General features: G+C 38.4%; 1 protein-coding gene across 5 annotated transcripts in view; it reads right to left on the bottom strand.

The window, feature by feature from the left end:
• Nucleotides 1-16,117, bottom strand: part of tfpia (tissue factor pathway inhibitor a) — a 66,533-nt gene that overhangs the window by 10,798 nt on the left and 39,618 nt on the right. For 4 of the 5 annotated variants that reach the window (XM_036577525.1, XM_036577516.1, XM_036577539.1 and 1 more), the window contains exons 2-3: nucleotides 15,691-15,894; nucleotides 76-246 (exon numbers count right to left, since the gene is read on the bottom strand). In XM_036577525.1, coding sequence (XP_036433418.1) covers nucleotides 76-246; nucleotides 15,691-15,894 — 375 coding nt within the window. The remainder of the gene's footprint in view (nucleotides 1-75; nucleotides 247-15,690; nucleotides 15,895-16,117) is intronic. The other variant, XM_036577531.1, reaches the window with a different exon arrangement.

The following is a 16,117-nucleotide window of genomic DNA, read 5'->3' as shown; positions in this document are numbered from 1 at the left end:
GGTGGAATTCCCCTTTAATCAACAGGGCCAGGTTAACACAGAATCCCGAAAATAGCTTTAATATGCAGCACATACGCTGACATCTGTTTTGGCACTCTTTAAGGGTCTTGAAGTTGTTTGCGTTCCCGAAGCAGCCGCCGTAGAAGAAGCGTCTGCACTCCTGTTTCTTGCTGTCGAAGAAATAGCGGGGCACCAGCCCCCGGCACGGACCCGGCTCGTCCTCCAGGTGACACGGACTCTTATTGGCTACAAGGGAGGGAGAAAGGAGAAGAGTCAGCTTGGGAAAAAGGAGAAAAATAAATTGCCACAGGCCGTAAATCATGTGCTTTTTATAGCCTCTGCAGTCTCTAAGTGAAGCCTAGTGGGAGAATTCTCACACTCTTGGGAGCAGCACATACAGGACACTGAAACGCTGCACATTAGCCTTTAGAACTGCCAGTTATCAGTGATAAAAAGAAGTGTGGAGTCATTTTATATTAATTATAGTCATAAGTCTGGACACATCTGGTCAAATGACATGTTTTGTTGATTTTCTAAGTGTAAATATATTTACAGATCCTCTGCAGAGACACACTTCTGCACATTTTAATGCACAAATACTGTTTATTTACTGAACTAAACACATTGCAAATAAATAAAACATAAAAAATAAAATGTGTCATAATTTTTTTGGTAACACTTTCTATGAATGTCATCTTTGTAAGCATCTATAAACACATTCATAACATGTTATAATGCATTCATAAGGCATTATAAACATGGCTATAAATATTTTTAAAAATGCATTATACATTATAGCCATGCTGATTATGCGTTATGAATTGTTAACATAATACATTATAAGTACTGATCATAACAAATTATAAGAGCTCATAAGTTGTATTAGTCCTCTCTAAGTAAAGTGAAGCGTACTGTACTAAAGCCTCCTCCAGTGAGGCTTCAAGTTGAAGTATTTACTGAAGGATTTACTGAATCACTAAAACATACACAGTAAAGCACATTACAGGCTCCAAATGTCAGAGTTTAAACTAGTGCTGCCATCAGTGTTTTACCCAATGTGGGAAAGGTAATGTACACCACCGTTAGCCTGGTATTTGTCTTTACTTTACACTCTCCAAGCTGGGACTGACTTCTTTGGCACTGACATTATAACATGTTATTAACACTATTTATAATGCATTATATTAACAATTCATAATGTATAATAAACATGGCTATAAAGTGTAATTCAGTGTAATTCATTTTTATAATTGTTTATAATCATGTTTATAATGTTGTATGAAGGCATTATAACATGTTATAAATGTGTTTATAGATGCTTACAAATGCGACATTCATAGAAAGTGTTACCAATTTTGTTTTACAATATGTTAAATTCAGGCTATAAACACTCATTGTGCATTAAAATGTGCAGAAGTGTGTTCTTTGTAGAGGGTGTGTTGCTTTATTTTCAGTAAAATCAACAAAACATGGCATTTGACCAGGGGTGCTCAAATTTTTGCATATGACCAGGTCTGAAACATGTAGTACATTTTTGGATTCTAAACTTTCAGCGCAGGCCACGATTATATAGAAGAGGAGATATTTCATTATAATTTGAATTTAATGAAATATTAAGGCTGCAGCCACTTACATATTTCTCAGTAATTATCCATAAATCAATAAATATGAGCTCGTGAGCCGTGATCTGAAACTCTACTTCTGGTTGTACTTGCAGTGAGCCATCAGAAACCACTTTATTCATTCTTAACGTCAGTTTAATGTTAGTCGAAAAAAAGTACTTACTTTGAACATTTATTAAACATTATAGATGTTCAGTTCATCAACTAACTATCTGGTGAAACTCCATATATGACTCTCAACAGTGTTAAGGTTAGGGTTAGGATTAGGACCAGGGCTGGAGTTAGGGGAAAACCGTGAATGTGATAGATGTTTACACACTTGAAAAAGATGGTTCTTCAAGGGTTCTGTAGTAAAGGGAATGGTTCTGTTTAGTTCTGGATGTTTCTTTGCATGATGAAATGGTTCTTCAGACTGATGTAGAATGTGTTGTATATGGTTCTATATAGCAAGGGTTATTCTATTGTTACAAGCCTGACACCATAACAATAACAAAACCATTTTTGGTGCTATATAGAACCATTTTCAAAAAGGCTCTACACAGAACCTTATACAACACATTCTCCATCAATCTGAAGAACTGTTTTACCATGTAAAGAACCATTTAAGCATGACATAGTTCTATACAGAACTCAGTGTTCTAAACAGAACCTCTGCCTTCACTAAAGAACTCTTGAAGGACCATCTTTTTTAAGTGTGTAGTTGAACATAAGTGAAATGTTAGGTGAGCACCTGTTAGGCATTTACAGTGGGCTTTCAAATGAAGTGTTACTGTGATTTTTAATGCACTGAAACTTTCACTCTGATGAGCTCTTTTCTTTAACGCTTGAGGGGGAAACATCGAGCAGTACTGGTAAAAGGTTATCAACTCAAACAGCCCATTCTGTTAAAAAAGTTTCGGGTGGTGCTATGTGATTGAGGGAGTCCTAACTAGTGGGTAAAACTGGAATATGACTAAAATGGGGAAAAAATTACCCCACCACCACCACCAATACTCACTAATTATTGTACTAACTAATGTGAGTGTTTTCAAAACTTACCACTGAACTTAAAACTCAGACTTGGGTATTAAAACTCAGACTTGGGTATTAAAACTCAGACTTGGGTATTAACAAGGCCTTAGACTTTGACTCTCACCTCTGGTGTGAATGTAAACTGTACAAAACATATACTGATTATTACTGTAAAACATTTGTGGTTTAAAGCAATGAAAATATTGATATTTATCAAGAATTTCATCAATTTTTCAGAATTGCTTATCGCCCCAGCCCTAGTGCATGCAATCCTGCTGTGTGGTAAGAAAACCTATTCTATATATTTTTATTTACTTACTTACTTTTTATTTATTTTTTTACTTATTTATTTATTTAAATTTCTGACATCAAATCACACAGAAAAAAAACAGAATTACAGACCCTGTCAATACAGAATGTAAACAGAATGTAACTGTAATTCATTATTCAATATTACATACTGTAAAATACATTAGGTAACATATAGTAACTTCACTCAAATAGTAAAGCAAAACAGCAATAATAATGCTACATTTCTAAGGGTTAAACTGTATTTGTGCAGATGGTACGTTATCAAGATTTAAAATAATAATAAGCTTGTTATTAAACATATTGACCCACGCTTTTAAAGGATTCTGAATGTCCAGCATTTAAACCTCACAGAAACCTGAAAGTCAGCATAATATAGCATAACATAGCATAATATAGCATAACATAGCATAATTATACACCCCCACAAAAATACTTCTTCTCCATGGCTGTTTATTGCGGAGCTCTACATCAGCAGGCAGCTCTCACTCGGCTGAGAGATTCCCCTGGCTATGCGCCAGGCTGGGTCAGGGTGATTGATGTCCTCCAGCTTCATCTATAGCACACATCCTGCTGATAAACGGCTGCCTCGGACCCCCAGGCCCTCAGATAAAAACTCAACACCTTTTTATCTTTGTGATGCAGAATTTATTGATGGAAGCCAACAATTGAAACACTTCACTTTAGGCAGATATGCATCACATCAGGTAGCGCTAACACTGCATTCCCCTTTTCCGCTCCATCCTATCTGCTACGTGTTGTGGTCCAAAATGAGCTGCAGTTTGGTCTAGTCTCATTATGATTGTCATCAAGATCATGGTTACACCAAAAACTCCACCTTATTCACTTAATATCATGGTTTCCTGGTCCACTCTCCACCCTGTTCTGTTCCTGCTGCTGTTCTGTAAGCTGTCTCCTCAGCTCCGCCCCCCTAACATTACACTCACCTGTCTCTTATTGTTCGTCCCACCCTTTAAAGGGCCCATATGCTACATTTGTCTTGTTCATTTCTGCTGTTTGTTTAGGTTTATGTAACAAAAACAGTCATAATTCATTTTTACATTACCATTTTATGTTCTCTCTTTATCCCTGACACTCTTCAAATGATGTTTTTTCAAAGATCTTTTAGTAAAGAAGATGTTTCTATACAGAACCATGAACACTCAAAGAACGCTTTGCATGTTTAACGGGTTCTGTACATCATAAAAGTGTTCTTCAGATTGGTGGAGAATGTGCTCTAAATGGTTCTATATAGACCTTTTTTGAAAAGAATTCTATATAGCACCAAAAAAGATTCTGCTGTTGTTACGATGTTTAGCCTGTAACAGTGGAAGAACCCTTTTTGGTTGTATAGAACCATTTTCTGTACTAAAGAACCCTTGAAGAACCATCTTTTGTCAGTGCGATTAAACAGGCTGTTTATGTCACTGTGCCTTTAAGACTGATACATGTAAATATGTGAATGTTCTGATTGGCTGCTCTCCATTGTGCTTCATTTAAAAAGCAGTCCAGGCTGAAACACTCCAGCATGGATGGGCGGAGCTAAAGTTGTGTCGACTGAATGTATGTTAAATGTGTTGTTTTAATGACATCTTTATTCATGTTTTTAATACAGTTTTGTTTTCCATGATATGGTCTTTTTAAACAAAGTTTCCTCAGTAGCCGCGTTTACATGCAGCCTAATAATCCATTGATAATCCAACTAATAGGTCAATCGGCACAGAATACGTCCATGTAAACACCTCATTTAGAATAGACTAGTCAAATAAAAGAGTTAAATAGAAGAATAATAACCGTGTAAACGCCTGTATCTGATTACATTCCCTATCAGAAAGTTTAAGTCTGTTCTGATCATGTTCGTCACGTCATAGTGAAAGTTTATACCGTTCAACATGGTGGAGCAGAAACTGGTCTGCAGAGGAGACGAAGTTTATGCTCTGATCTCTAAAAGACGGCGGTGGGACGGACGTCCAGCTTATCTGTCTCAGAGCACGACGTCTTCCTCTCGGCCTTCTTTAATAAGGACATGTGAAGGACGTTTTCCTGAGTCTGACATCATTTTAAAGCAACTAAAAACACAAGCGCTGCTCACTGCTGCTCATCTCTCTCTGACTGGACTCACGTGATGCTCGTTGTCATGGTAACGTCTACACTAAGTGGTTCTCTACGCATACATGTCATTACTTGTAGTGAGTATGTAAACAGATTTTCCACCAGATTGTTGAGCAGAGTGAGAATAAACACCTCAGTCTTAATCTATAATCTGAATGTGTTCAATCAGATTGGCAAAAATCTTTGCATGTAAACACAGCCAGTGTTTCTTGTCTAATTATAGCTCTCCTCTTTTCTCAGGCCTTTACCTAACATTACTTGTCCTCCTATGATTTTTTGCCCTGTTCTCCTCTCTGCTTTCATTCGTTTTTAGTTTTCTCTGTCATTTGATATTTAAGCCCCAGTACTTTATTTTTCTTCCTGCTCATTAATCCCTGCTCTAAACTTAGAGTTCAATAAACAAACCTCGCATATGTATCCTGCCTCCTCATCTTTGGCTCTCGCATTACACAGCAACGGCCTACAGAACTATTTTTGTTTGCGGAGCGTAAATAAACCAGCATGTTATTAATTCAGGCCCATACTCATATTAGTTATTATTGTAGATGTGTTGCAAAGTGCATATGAGCTGACTGTGGACAGAGCTCTACCATAGAAAAGATTCCTAATCATCATTAGACCATCATCATTGTTGTTTTTAAACTATGACCTTTTAACTGTAGTGGGCTTACCTGACTTTTATTACCACAATTCACACTCATAAGATAATTATGAGGTAATATCATTGTCCTTGCTTCAATCACTGGTTCTATAAAGCCCCTGAAGACCTTTTCTCTTTTTCACAGAACAAAGATCCTTCACTTTTTGTTTGTAGGCACTAGAACAGTCAACCAGTCATCCTCATGGAGAATAATGATATCTTAAAAATGAATTCCAACGATTTTACCAATTTTCTACATAATTAAACGGTTAAGATGTAAACAATCTCATTCAGAGTGGTTTGGTATGAAATGTTTCATTCTAGAGAAACTTGCAGAGTCAGAATTGTTCACAGTGGTGGTGATAGGAACCAGACGTCTGAAGGGTTTAATGCCTCTAAAACCTCCCTCACAGGAAGTTATAACATGAAAAGGTTATGAATGCACTGCCTGATGTCTGAGACACTTTTTTATAATAGTTTTAAGACAAGATTTAGGCATAAAACATAAATAAGTTTTCTTTGGGGGCTCTTTTGCCTTACAAGCAGAGCGTTCTAAGGCAAAACAGCCCCTATTTTATTCAAATTTATCACTATTTTATCATCATTAACATTACATATTAAAACCCAGAAGAGCAGGTTTGTGTAGGTTCACTGGTCATTTTGACAGTAAATATAATGTCTATATTTGTGTTGTAGACATAGTGACCCCCGGTTCCCATCACCACCACTGTAAAGAAATCTTTTAGTAAATTTCTCTAAACTGAACTGTTTCACATTAACCTCTCCAAATGACTTTGTTTACATTTCAACCACCAAATTATGGTGAACTTTTGAAAGAATCAGTGGAATTCCGCTTTAATAAGACACGTAACACTATGACAAGTCAATTACCATTTATTTCTAATGAGAGATGATTAGAATATCAAAAAATAAACAGCCTAAATAAGACAGAAATGGATTTAACCAGCGTAACAGATGAAGTTATCTAATGCTGTCAGTATTCGCCTTGTGTAAACTCGCAGGCCACAGCGGGCAGTGGAGCGATGCCTAAATGGACATTCACACACATGAATAATGCATAATGGCAGTTCTTGGGAACAGCACCTTGGGAGCAGATAGAAGAGGCTATGTTTTAGGGTGGCATTCCGTTTTGCTCCCTTTGATGGAGCTTTTAGTCTGGCCGCATGTGTTCCTGACCGTTTCTCAAGGACACGGCTGTTTTCAGACTCACTATTACACTTTCAATATTCCAGAGGAAATGGATTTTGAGGATATCACTCATAAAATGGGCCAATCCCCCAGGAAAACCTTTGAAGAAAACACCTCCACCCCCCCAGCGCCTTACATGTACTGACCACACTGTCCACTAGATGGAGACACAAATCTGCCTCATTGTGAGCTGAGCATTAAACCTGATAACCTCGCTCCAGCATCCAAAAGCAAATTAATCTCTCCCAGAGCACAGAGGAGGAAATTATAATTCTTAATCACAACACTCAGAAGGACTGCATTCAACAGAGCGTCCATTCAACAGAGCGTCCATTCAACAGTGTCTAATAAGTGCTAGAATGCAAATGGGGGCAGTGGTTTAAGCGTTAAGAGCAGCGATATTGAGATGCTCTCTGTGTTTTCAGAAAAGTCTTTCTGAAGCTGCTGAAAAGTTGGATGGCTGTGAGGTTTCAAAGTTGCAATGCTGGAAAAGTGCAGAGGCTCTGGGCAGCATGTGAATCACAGGAAAATGCTAACGGAGGCTGTATTCGAAGGCAGGAAGGCACCCAGTCATGTCCGAATCAAACGCTTGCATAAAATGCTGCCCGCTGAGACACCTCCATCTGGCCGTGTTCTCTGTAGAGGATGTGTTAACTTATTTTAACTTAGAAAATCGATGCATTTGACCAGGGGCGCCAAAACTTTTGCACACGACTGTTCATGGCCTTCACAACTCAACCGAATGCTTCTCTGCAGTTCAGCAGTTCAGAAAATAGCTTTTTATCTGTGCCATTATGCTACAGTTGCCTCTGCGAGGTTATGATAGTCAGTTATTACGTTGTCTACTGTGTTTATTATTACTATATTGAAAATGTTATTAGAGCTAATCTTCTAGTACCTGTTGTATGTAACCCAGCTCTAATGCAGCAAGGTGAGAAAACAGCAGAAGGGACCGGCACCAGCACAGTCGTGGAGACAGACTTTTAACTGTTCTAAAAGATTTTTTTTAAGATTTTTGATGAAAAATAGAACAAATAGTGAGTAAATATTCACTTTGTCACCTCTAATAATTACGTAATTTATAGGGAGGTCCCTTATTTTTGCCTCTTGATCCAGTCTGAGTAATGTTGAGAACTGGCTGATGCAGATGTGATATAATATCTGTGTTTTCATGGATAATATAGATACAGAATTGAGTAAGATATGCTAGTTTGGTGATTATTACTACAGTAAAATAACTGATTTTTGGTATTTCTGGACTGATGTGCCTCATTGCTCAAATCCGATCTCTGATGGTTCACACTTGTTTAGGTAAGTGATTCAAATCTGTCATTAATGTGAACGAACCGGCGTCCTGAAATGACCCTCATGCGCACATCCTACTCAGTAACGTCACGTGAATGAATCACACGCATCATCAGCACAAACTAACGAGCAGAACGAGCTTCGCTGAGAAGATAATTAACTCTGATCAGCTCTCAGCTTCATTATTAGAGCGAGATGAAGGAGAAAAAGGTGAGATGTGTTTCTTTTCCACCGTTTACAGGCTTTAACTTCTGTTCGGCGCTGTTGCCATGGTAACGCTGAATGATGGCACACGCGCAGTGGAAAAAAAGCACATGAATTCCGATCTGAGCGTCACATTAAGGTCGCATGGCCATGAATCGAATACGTATCCGATCTAGGACCACATATGAAAGTGGCTAAGGTCAGAATTGAAAAGGTCAGATTTGTGTCCACACAGCTCTGAAAGCATCAGATCTGAGTCACATTGGCAAAAAAATCAGATTTGTGCCACTTCAACCTGGTAATGTTAACATAGCCTTATTTTTAGCATTTTTAAAAGCTACACTGTGTAAGATTTTCTTGTGAGTCGCCCTGTAAAGCCTGAAACAATCATTTAAAGTCCGAGGAATCGGGTCAGGAGTTTTTAAGGTCAGGTCATACATCTTTATGAATTAACATCACACACACAAAAAGAAGGTGCGGCTCAATGTTTAGGTCTCAAATGCAAAATCAATATTATACTTATGAAGATAAGATGACAATAGCAGATCATTTACTGACATCCGCTCAGCGAAGGGTTCTGAAGCACAAACCATGTTACAAAATGTTCTTATGCATGTCTCTTGCAATTACACATTTCCACCAGAGAGGTCTCCAAATCGCCAAAAATATTATGTAGTGAACCTTTAAATGACCATTTTTTTATGGTGTGTTAATACTGACTTATGAATGATTGACCTCCTTGATGAATTGGCTACCAGTAACTTTAATATTCTCTAATAAAATCCGTTCATTTTTGATATGTGAATTATGGTATACATTTTGAACTGATTTCTAATGTGAGATAACCCTTTTATAATGTTAAGCTGCTTCCTTCAGTTTTGAACACAGCTATGGTAAATGAGCAGGAGACATGAATCAGAGTGTTGCAGTTGCTGGCCCCTTCTGGCTCCACTGGGGCCCCGCTAGACGATCTGTCCAAAGCATTTTGGAGCTACACTCTCATCCTGTGAAGTGACGCATTGTGCGTCCCAAATCTGCTGCGTGCGGCACTTTCTATTTCTCTCAACGCCGCGGCTGAAGCCTTAAGCCAAGATGAGACTGTGGCTTATTTCCTCATCACATGACACGGTCTGTTTCACAGCGATTATTGTAGTGACCCTTAGTCAGGGTTCCGGAACAGCAGCCTAGCAGGAGTCTGTCCAATTCACAACCAGCCTCTCCAGAAGCCGTAATGAGATATGACTCACCAAACCACAGGGCAGTAAATAACCCAGTGTGGCCCAGGTTTTGTTGCACATTGCATATTTGTTCTTTTTTGTGTCCAGGAAAGAGAGCAGAACATTATGTTGCTCAATCCTTGCCCCAAAAATGTTTCCAACCATGATTGCCGAGGCAAACAGTGTGATGCTTTACATTTGTACCTATGCACGGAAAAAAACTGTAATTTCTACAGTAATGTACGGTGTTCAAGTCAGCGTGATACTTTACACGTGTTTTACAGTTCTATGGATGGAAAACGTTTACAGTACAAGCAGTTTATACTGTATAAAACACCTTACTGTAAGGCTGATGCCATATTTTTGTAACAATGTTGTAATAATACATTAAAACATACAGCATCATCAGCTTTACTGCAAAAGTTAAGCCAAAAGTACTTTTCTGAAGCAGCAAAGGGCCACTGCCATTTCATTTTTCAGTTCTGCATTATTTAAATGTTAAGCTAAGCTGCATTATTATCTGTGAAGTACAGTAAATGCAACAGGTTTATTCATAACTAGTGGTAAAGTTAGCTAACATTAGCCTAGCCTATCTTAAAGCATGCTAGCTTTCCTAGCACAATCTGTACCAATGTAATATAAAGCGCAGGACATCCAAGAGTTCATGTTATTTATTTTTTTGTCTTACATCTCATTGAACAGCAGAATTTTAGAAACTGTACTTCTCCTTTTTCTTTGTAAGAGTCTGAATGCCACTGCTTTGATAATGCTAATTTCAGCTAGCTATGAGATTCAGTTTCTATGTAGATTTGCAGTGTCGTGTTAAGCTAACAGTGTCAAACTAACAGTGTACATTTACATGCTCGAGCTTAAATACTAAAGACTTTTTGGGGCTTGTAAGACCAGCATGTCGTATATTTTTACTTTGTATATTGCAGTTTTTCAGTGAATACTAACTAGGAGTATTATTAAAGGAGCCTGTTAGCTTTTGAATGAATAGCTGTTCATGTTTTTGACAAACTGAAATAATATTTAATATAATTTAACCGATTCTTTTGTTAGGACTTTTGACTCTGTAAAATGTGTTCAAGATTGAATGACAGTCTTAAAACTACTGTTTTAATCTTTCATTTCCTTTTTCCAAATATAAGAGGATATTGTTGATTACAGTAATATGCTGCTATTAATATGTAGCCTTGTAAAAATACAGTTTTGTACTGTAAATATTCCAGTAACTACCCCACTCTGCCAGCAAATAACTATAAACTTACTTGTGTTTTTACAGTTACATTTCACAGTGTGACCCTGTTTACAGCTGGTCGTTTCATGTGTCCTGAGCATCGGGATTATGTCTGGAAAGAGATTATCCACATAAAACTGGTCTTTAGGTCTTGACCCGGTCTTGTGGGGGTGGGGGTGGGGGACTCTGGCCTGCCACTGCAGCTGAAAAAAATCCTAAACACTGTAGCATACCGTGAAAAAAGGTTCACTGGACTGTCACTAAACAGACATCGCTGCTCCTTCTGTTGAGCTCTTAACATGAGTTTTTTCTCTGAGTTTAATTCAAGAGCCTTCACTGGCCTGAGCTATAGCTAAAACAAAGCACTAGTTTAGTTAATCTTCACTTTGCCTCGTGTTTATTGACAGCCTCGCTTCAATACATTACGTTTAACACGTTTCATGACCGCAATGACTACTGCAGGAGGCTAATTATTTGTCTGTGATGGAAGTCATACAGTGTTGACCTGCCTTAACCAGATATGCATTTGAATACTAAGCGTACGTGCATGTGGTTACTTTTCTTATACGGCAACAGTCCACATACAAGTCACATGAAATAGCCAGGTGTAAAAAGGGTCTATGACTCTTGAGCATCCACTTTTTCGGTGACACTGTGAAATGACAATCACAATTCGCAGCCAGTGACTCTCAGACAGTACCGGCTATGAGATGCACCTCTATGTGATTCAGCATCTGAATTATTTACAGTGTTGAGAAAATGGGATGTGCTAAAGTAGGTTATTCCATTCCAAACAAATGTTCTCCCACAAGAACCACAAAAGCACATGTTTTTTCAGTTTGACAGGAAGCCAAGTAAAATTATGTCTTTGTTGAAAGACATTAATGTCTTGACAACTCATCATCTGAGCAGCATTTTGAGCAACAGCTCTGATGTGTGTGGTCCAGTGTGGTCCTGGAGTCCCCCTGCATGATACATCAGCATTTTTACTTCTCTGACTCACCTATTTTAAACCTTCTAGGCCAGATATTTTCAGCTCTGGTCTAAGAGGGCCTTAGTCCAGTCCATTGTGGTCACGTCCCTGCTCGACAAGGATGGATTACTGACCAGGCCTCTGGAGCCAGGGCCCAGGAGCCTCAACACTGAGACGGCTCAAGATGGCTCAAAAACTTGGGATAATCTACTGCAGATGTAATCTTGATTAACAAACAGCTCTTGAATATGTATAAACGACTAAATAAGTGAATAAATGAAGAATGTTACCTGTTCTCAGGCTAAAGTTTTCTGTTTTCAGTTATTATTGACCGAGGGTGTTGCTATTCAAATTGGGATATTAGTGTTTACCCTTCCGTTTGTGTAGGACCTCTTCTGTTTTGTATTATGACTCGGTTTGACATTCAAATATTGCACAAAGATCTATACAGAGATTTCTACAGTGCAGACACAATAAGATACTGCACATAAATAAGACTAATTTTCATGACTAATGGCAGTCATGACTAATCAATTAATCGATTAAAAACATAATTGATTACAATGTACCTTTTGGGCAGTGACTGGTTGAAAATTTGTATGATAGAAATGCATATTCTAAATTTCCCCAATGGTCTGTCTTAAAGTAAAAAACAGCCAGATGGACACTTGCAAACCATGCATAGTCTGCCTTGTGTACTATATATATATATATATATATATATATATATATATATATATATATATATATATTTATATAGTGAATACATAAAAAGTAAATTCATAATATATATATATATATATATATATATATATATATATATATATATATATATATTATTTTTTTTCTACTCTGTGCGCACCATCGTTCAGTATGAACATGAAAGCAGTGCCTAACTTTAAGTTAGTAAACTCTGCAAAAGCAATGCATCCAACCTTTTAGTGCCTTTGTCTTGCTCTAATAATGAGCAGCTGACAGCTGTTCAGAGCAAGTTAGCTTAGCAGGAAAGGCTTGTGCTGCTCGTTAGCTCATTTGATGGTTTATTCTCGTGACATTACTGATTCAGATGTCAGTGTGCGGGTTATTGTAGTGTGCAGGTGTGTTCACACTTACTCCAAATTCACACCAGATGCGACACATCAGCGTCAGGATATATGAAGTGCAAGCATCCATGCGTCTAAACCACACTGCCTCCAACTCATCTCTGTCACGTAAACACTTCAGGTGGGAATATCAGCTCTTTTTTCTCCTTCTTTTACATTTAAAATGGTTTTTTGGCAATTTTTGAACTTGATAGCACGAATGGCAGTTTTTTATTTGCAGTGAAATTACGAATATGAGTTTTTACCACTGTTTTTGTCAAATTAAAGCCTCGTCATAACAGTAGCCTCCACAAATTGTTAGTACAGCGCAGGAGCTGCACAGAAACTTCATGGCCAACAAGATCTTCACGTTTTAGTAAATTATGGATATAAACATAGAAAGTTTGTGCGATTTTACTCAAGCATCCCATTTATGCTTCACTCGCTCACACAAATAAACAAAATAGTTTTTGAGGGTAAAAAAACACATCAGGTTTATGTTTTGATGGATATAAGGTACACCTAGTGTTTACACCTGTAGTTCAGTTCTGTTGGTCCAGACCAGGTGTTGGCAACCCAAATGTTGAGAAGAGCCATTTTGTCCCATTTCAACAAAAATCACTGAAGTAATGTTTTACCATCTTGGCTGTAAATATGTCTCAGTATGTGCTGATGTACTGGTATAGGCTAAACTTTGCTCTGCTTTGGCTATAGCCGCTTTTCTTGTATCTCTGGCAGGAAACGTTTACTCAAAAGTAGAACAGTTTCTTGTAAAATGTCTCTTAACATTCAACTTTTTACAAGGCTGAAGTCAGCTTCTCATTCGCCAGCTTCTTGTTTGAACTTCTCCATGGAAAATCAAGAAGCTGGTGAACGTGAAACTGACTTCAGCTTCACAACTTTTAGTGTTTGACAGTTTCTTGTTGCAGATTAAACATATCAGGAAACCAACTGGAGTGATTATAAATGCAAATAAGTTCATTTGTCTCCACATTATCAATGTTTGTCTTAAATCTTTCTGTTTGCCTTTTTGTTCGCTACTAGCTAGGCCAGAATATTGTCTGTGTTGCTATGGTGACCAGCAGTCACCATAGGGTAAATTAGCAGTTATACATAGAACTCTAGCGTTTAAGACCATTTATTGTTAAACTGTGTTGAACGATCAGCAGAGCTTTATTTTACTGTAAAGGAGGATTATTTTATTTTTACCTACAAATCTAATTCTGCTGTGGAGCCACAACAGGACAGTAAAAGAGCTGCCTGTGGCTCTGGCACTGCCTGTTGCCAACCCCTGGTCCAGATCAAAGCAGAAAATGATACACTGATGCATTTTAGTTCTGGTTTGCTTGGCGTTCACACTGACAAATTTAACCTCGAACCAAAAGATGTAAGCAAAAATCATACGAGTAAAAGGTCACAACTGATTGGGCAGATTTTATGATATAAAATAACTGTGATAAAAAATTCCACCCTACTTTCTGAATCATGCTGTTCTCCATTCCGTCTGGGTTTGGTATTATTTCTGTCTTATTTTATCAGTCTTGTGTTATTACAGCAATAAGACACGAGACTCCATTAGAGAGTATTACCGTGGTTTTGCACAACACAAAGCCGTGTGAAATCCCTGTAATAGCCTCAAGTGGCTCACTGCTTTTACAAAAAGGAGAAACCTTGGCACCTCAATACATAATATAGTTTATGTGTGCAGTCAAATGTGTATATCCTGTATTTTATAATGACTTCAAACGTATCTCAATTTCAGTTTTAAAACCAAGACTATCTATTCTAAAGTTACCGATTCAGAGCTTATAAAAGAGGTGATAAAACATGCCCATGTCAAAACACCCTCAGGAACCAAATAAGTATTGTAGTTCGTTCTGTCTTTGGTCCTTTTAGACATCTTAGGTCTGTATTGCATTCATACTTCAAATGAACCGCATCCGAGTTCTTTTTGAAGCGAATCAAGACCAAGGTTCGGATGGTGCACACAGTTCGGATGGCAATGTTCTCACTTGCTCTAACGAACTGCTCTAACAGAGCAATCGCCGCACCTGGCTTGTGAGCCCTGATCACCATGGAAGTATATCTGATGATCAAAAAATGCTTCAGGAATGCATCCGGTGTAAATTGGCTGTAACGTCAGATACGGGTCGCTTACCCACACTAAAGTGAGCCAGAAAGATTGTATTTAAGCGAAAATGAAGGTTGTAATGCAAATTTAGCTTTATACAATTCAATAGAATAGCTCTACTCAGTAGTTATCTACCAGGTTTAGTGTGTGCTTAAAAAAAACTGTGGCACCCTCCAGGACCAGAATCAGACTCCCTGATCAGTATCACTTAAGGTTTGTTTTTCTCTACTCATCCACAGTTTACACTGTAACCAGGTCTTAGTTGTGCAATAATGATGACAAGCCATGTTTGTCATTACTCTTTCTGAGCTTATTACAATCAAGGGAACACCCTGGCGGTGAACTCTCTACAAACCCATAAAAATGTGTTATGTTATGTGCACAGCTGCGCCTACGATGGCGTAAGTCACATTTTACTGCCCTCAAGATATTCTTGTCTCAGCCAGACTGAAAAGCTGTTACTGTGGTAGACTGTAGGTGAGCCCACCTGCTACCTTACTGATTCACCTGTTAAATGAAAGAGGAGCTCCTCAAGGAGCGACCGCAATTGAAGGCTATTTCTGTTAATCTCAAGGTTGCTCTTAACAAGCGATGACTCCCACTAGCTTCTGAACGTTCACCCTTGAACAGCTTACCTTTCACTACGCACATTTCTTCGCACGCCTCCAAGGTCTCAAAGTTGTTTGCGTTGCCCTGGCAGCCTCCGTACTCGAACGGCTCACAGCGACCTGTGTCGATGTCGAAGTAGAATCTGTCGTGTAACGCCTTGCACGGGCCCTCGTCCTTCTTCAGGGCACATGAGTGATGGAAGATGTGGAGGCGAGGCTGCCCTCCATCTGCTGAGACAGGGAAGGAAGCCAAAATTATGATTCTGCCATGCTTGGGATAATTTGGGTCAGTTATTAGCTCCTAACCTGGGGTTCTGTATGAAAATAATAAAGGCGGATTTCGGATTTCTGGGAATTTCAAAGGAACTTTCGCTTTCAACAGAACAAAGACCTCACGCCGCTTAAAGATATTTTAACTGCAGTGGAAGGCTGCAGATACGCTGCCTGCCGTGGC

Source organism: Colossoma macropomum, unplaced genomic scaffold (genome assembly GCF_904425465.1).
Source record: "Colossoma macropomum unplaced genomic scaffold, Colossoma_macropomum, whole genome shotgun sequence".
Taxonomy (NCBI): domain Eukaryota; kingdom Metazoa; phylum Chordata; class Actinopteri; order Characiformes; family Serrasalmidae; genus Colossoma; species Colossoma macropomum.
Note: the sequence above shows the minus strand (reverse complement) of the source record. Positions and strands in the feature narration are given on the sequence as shown.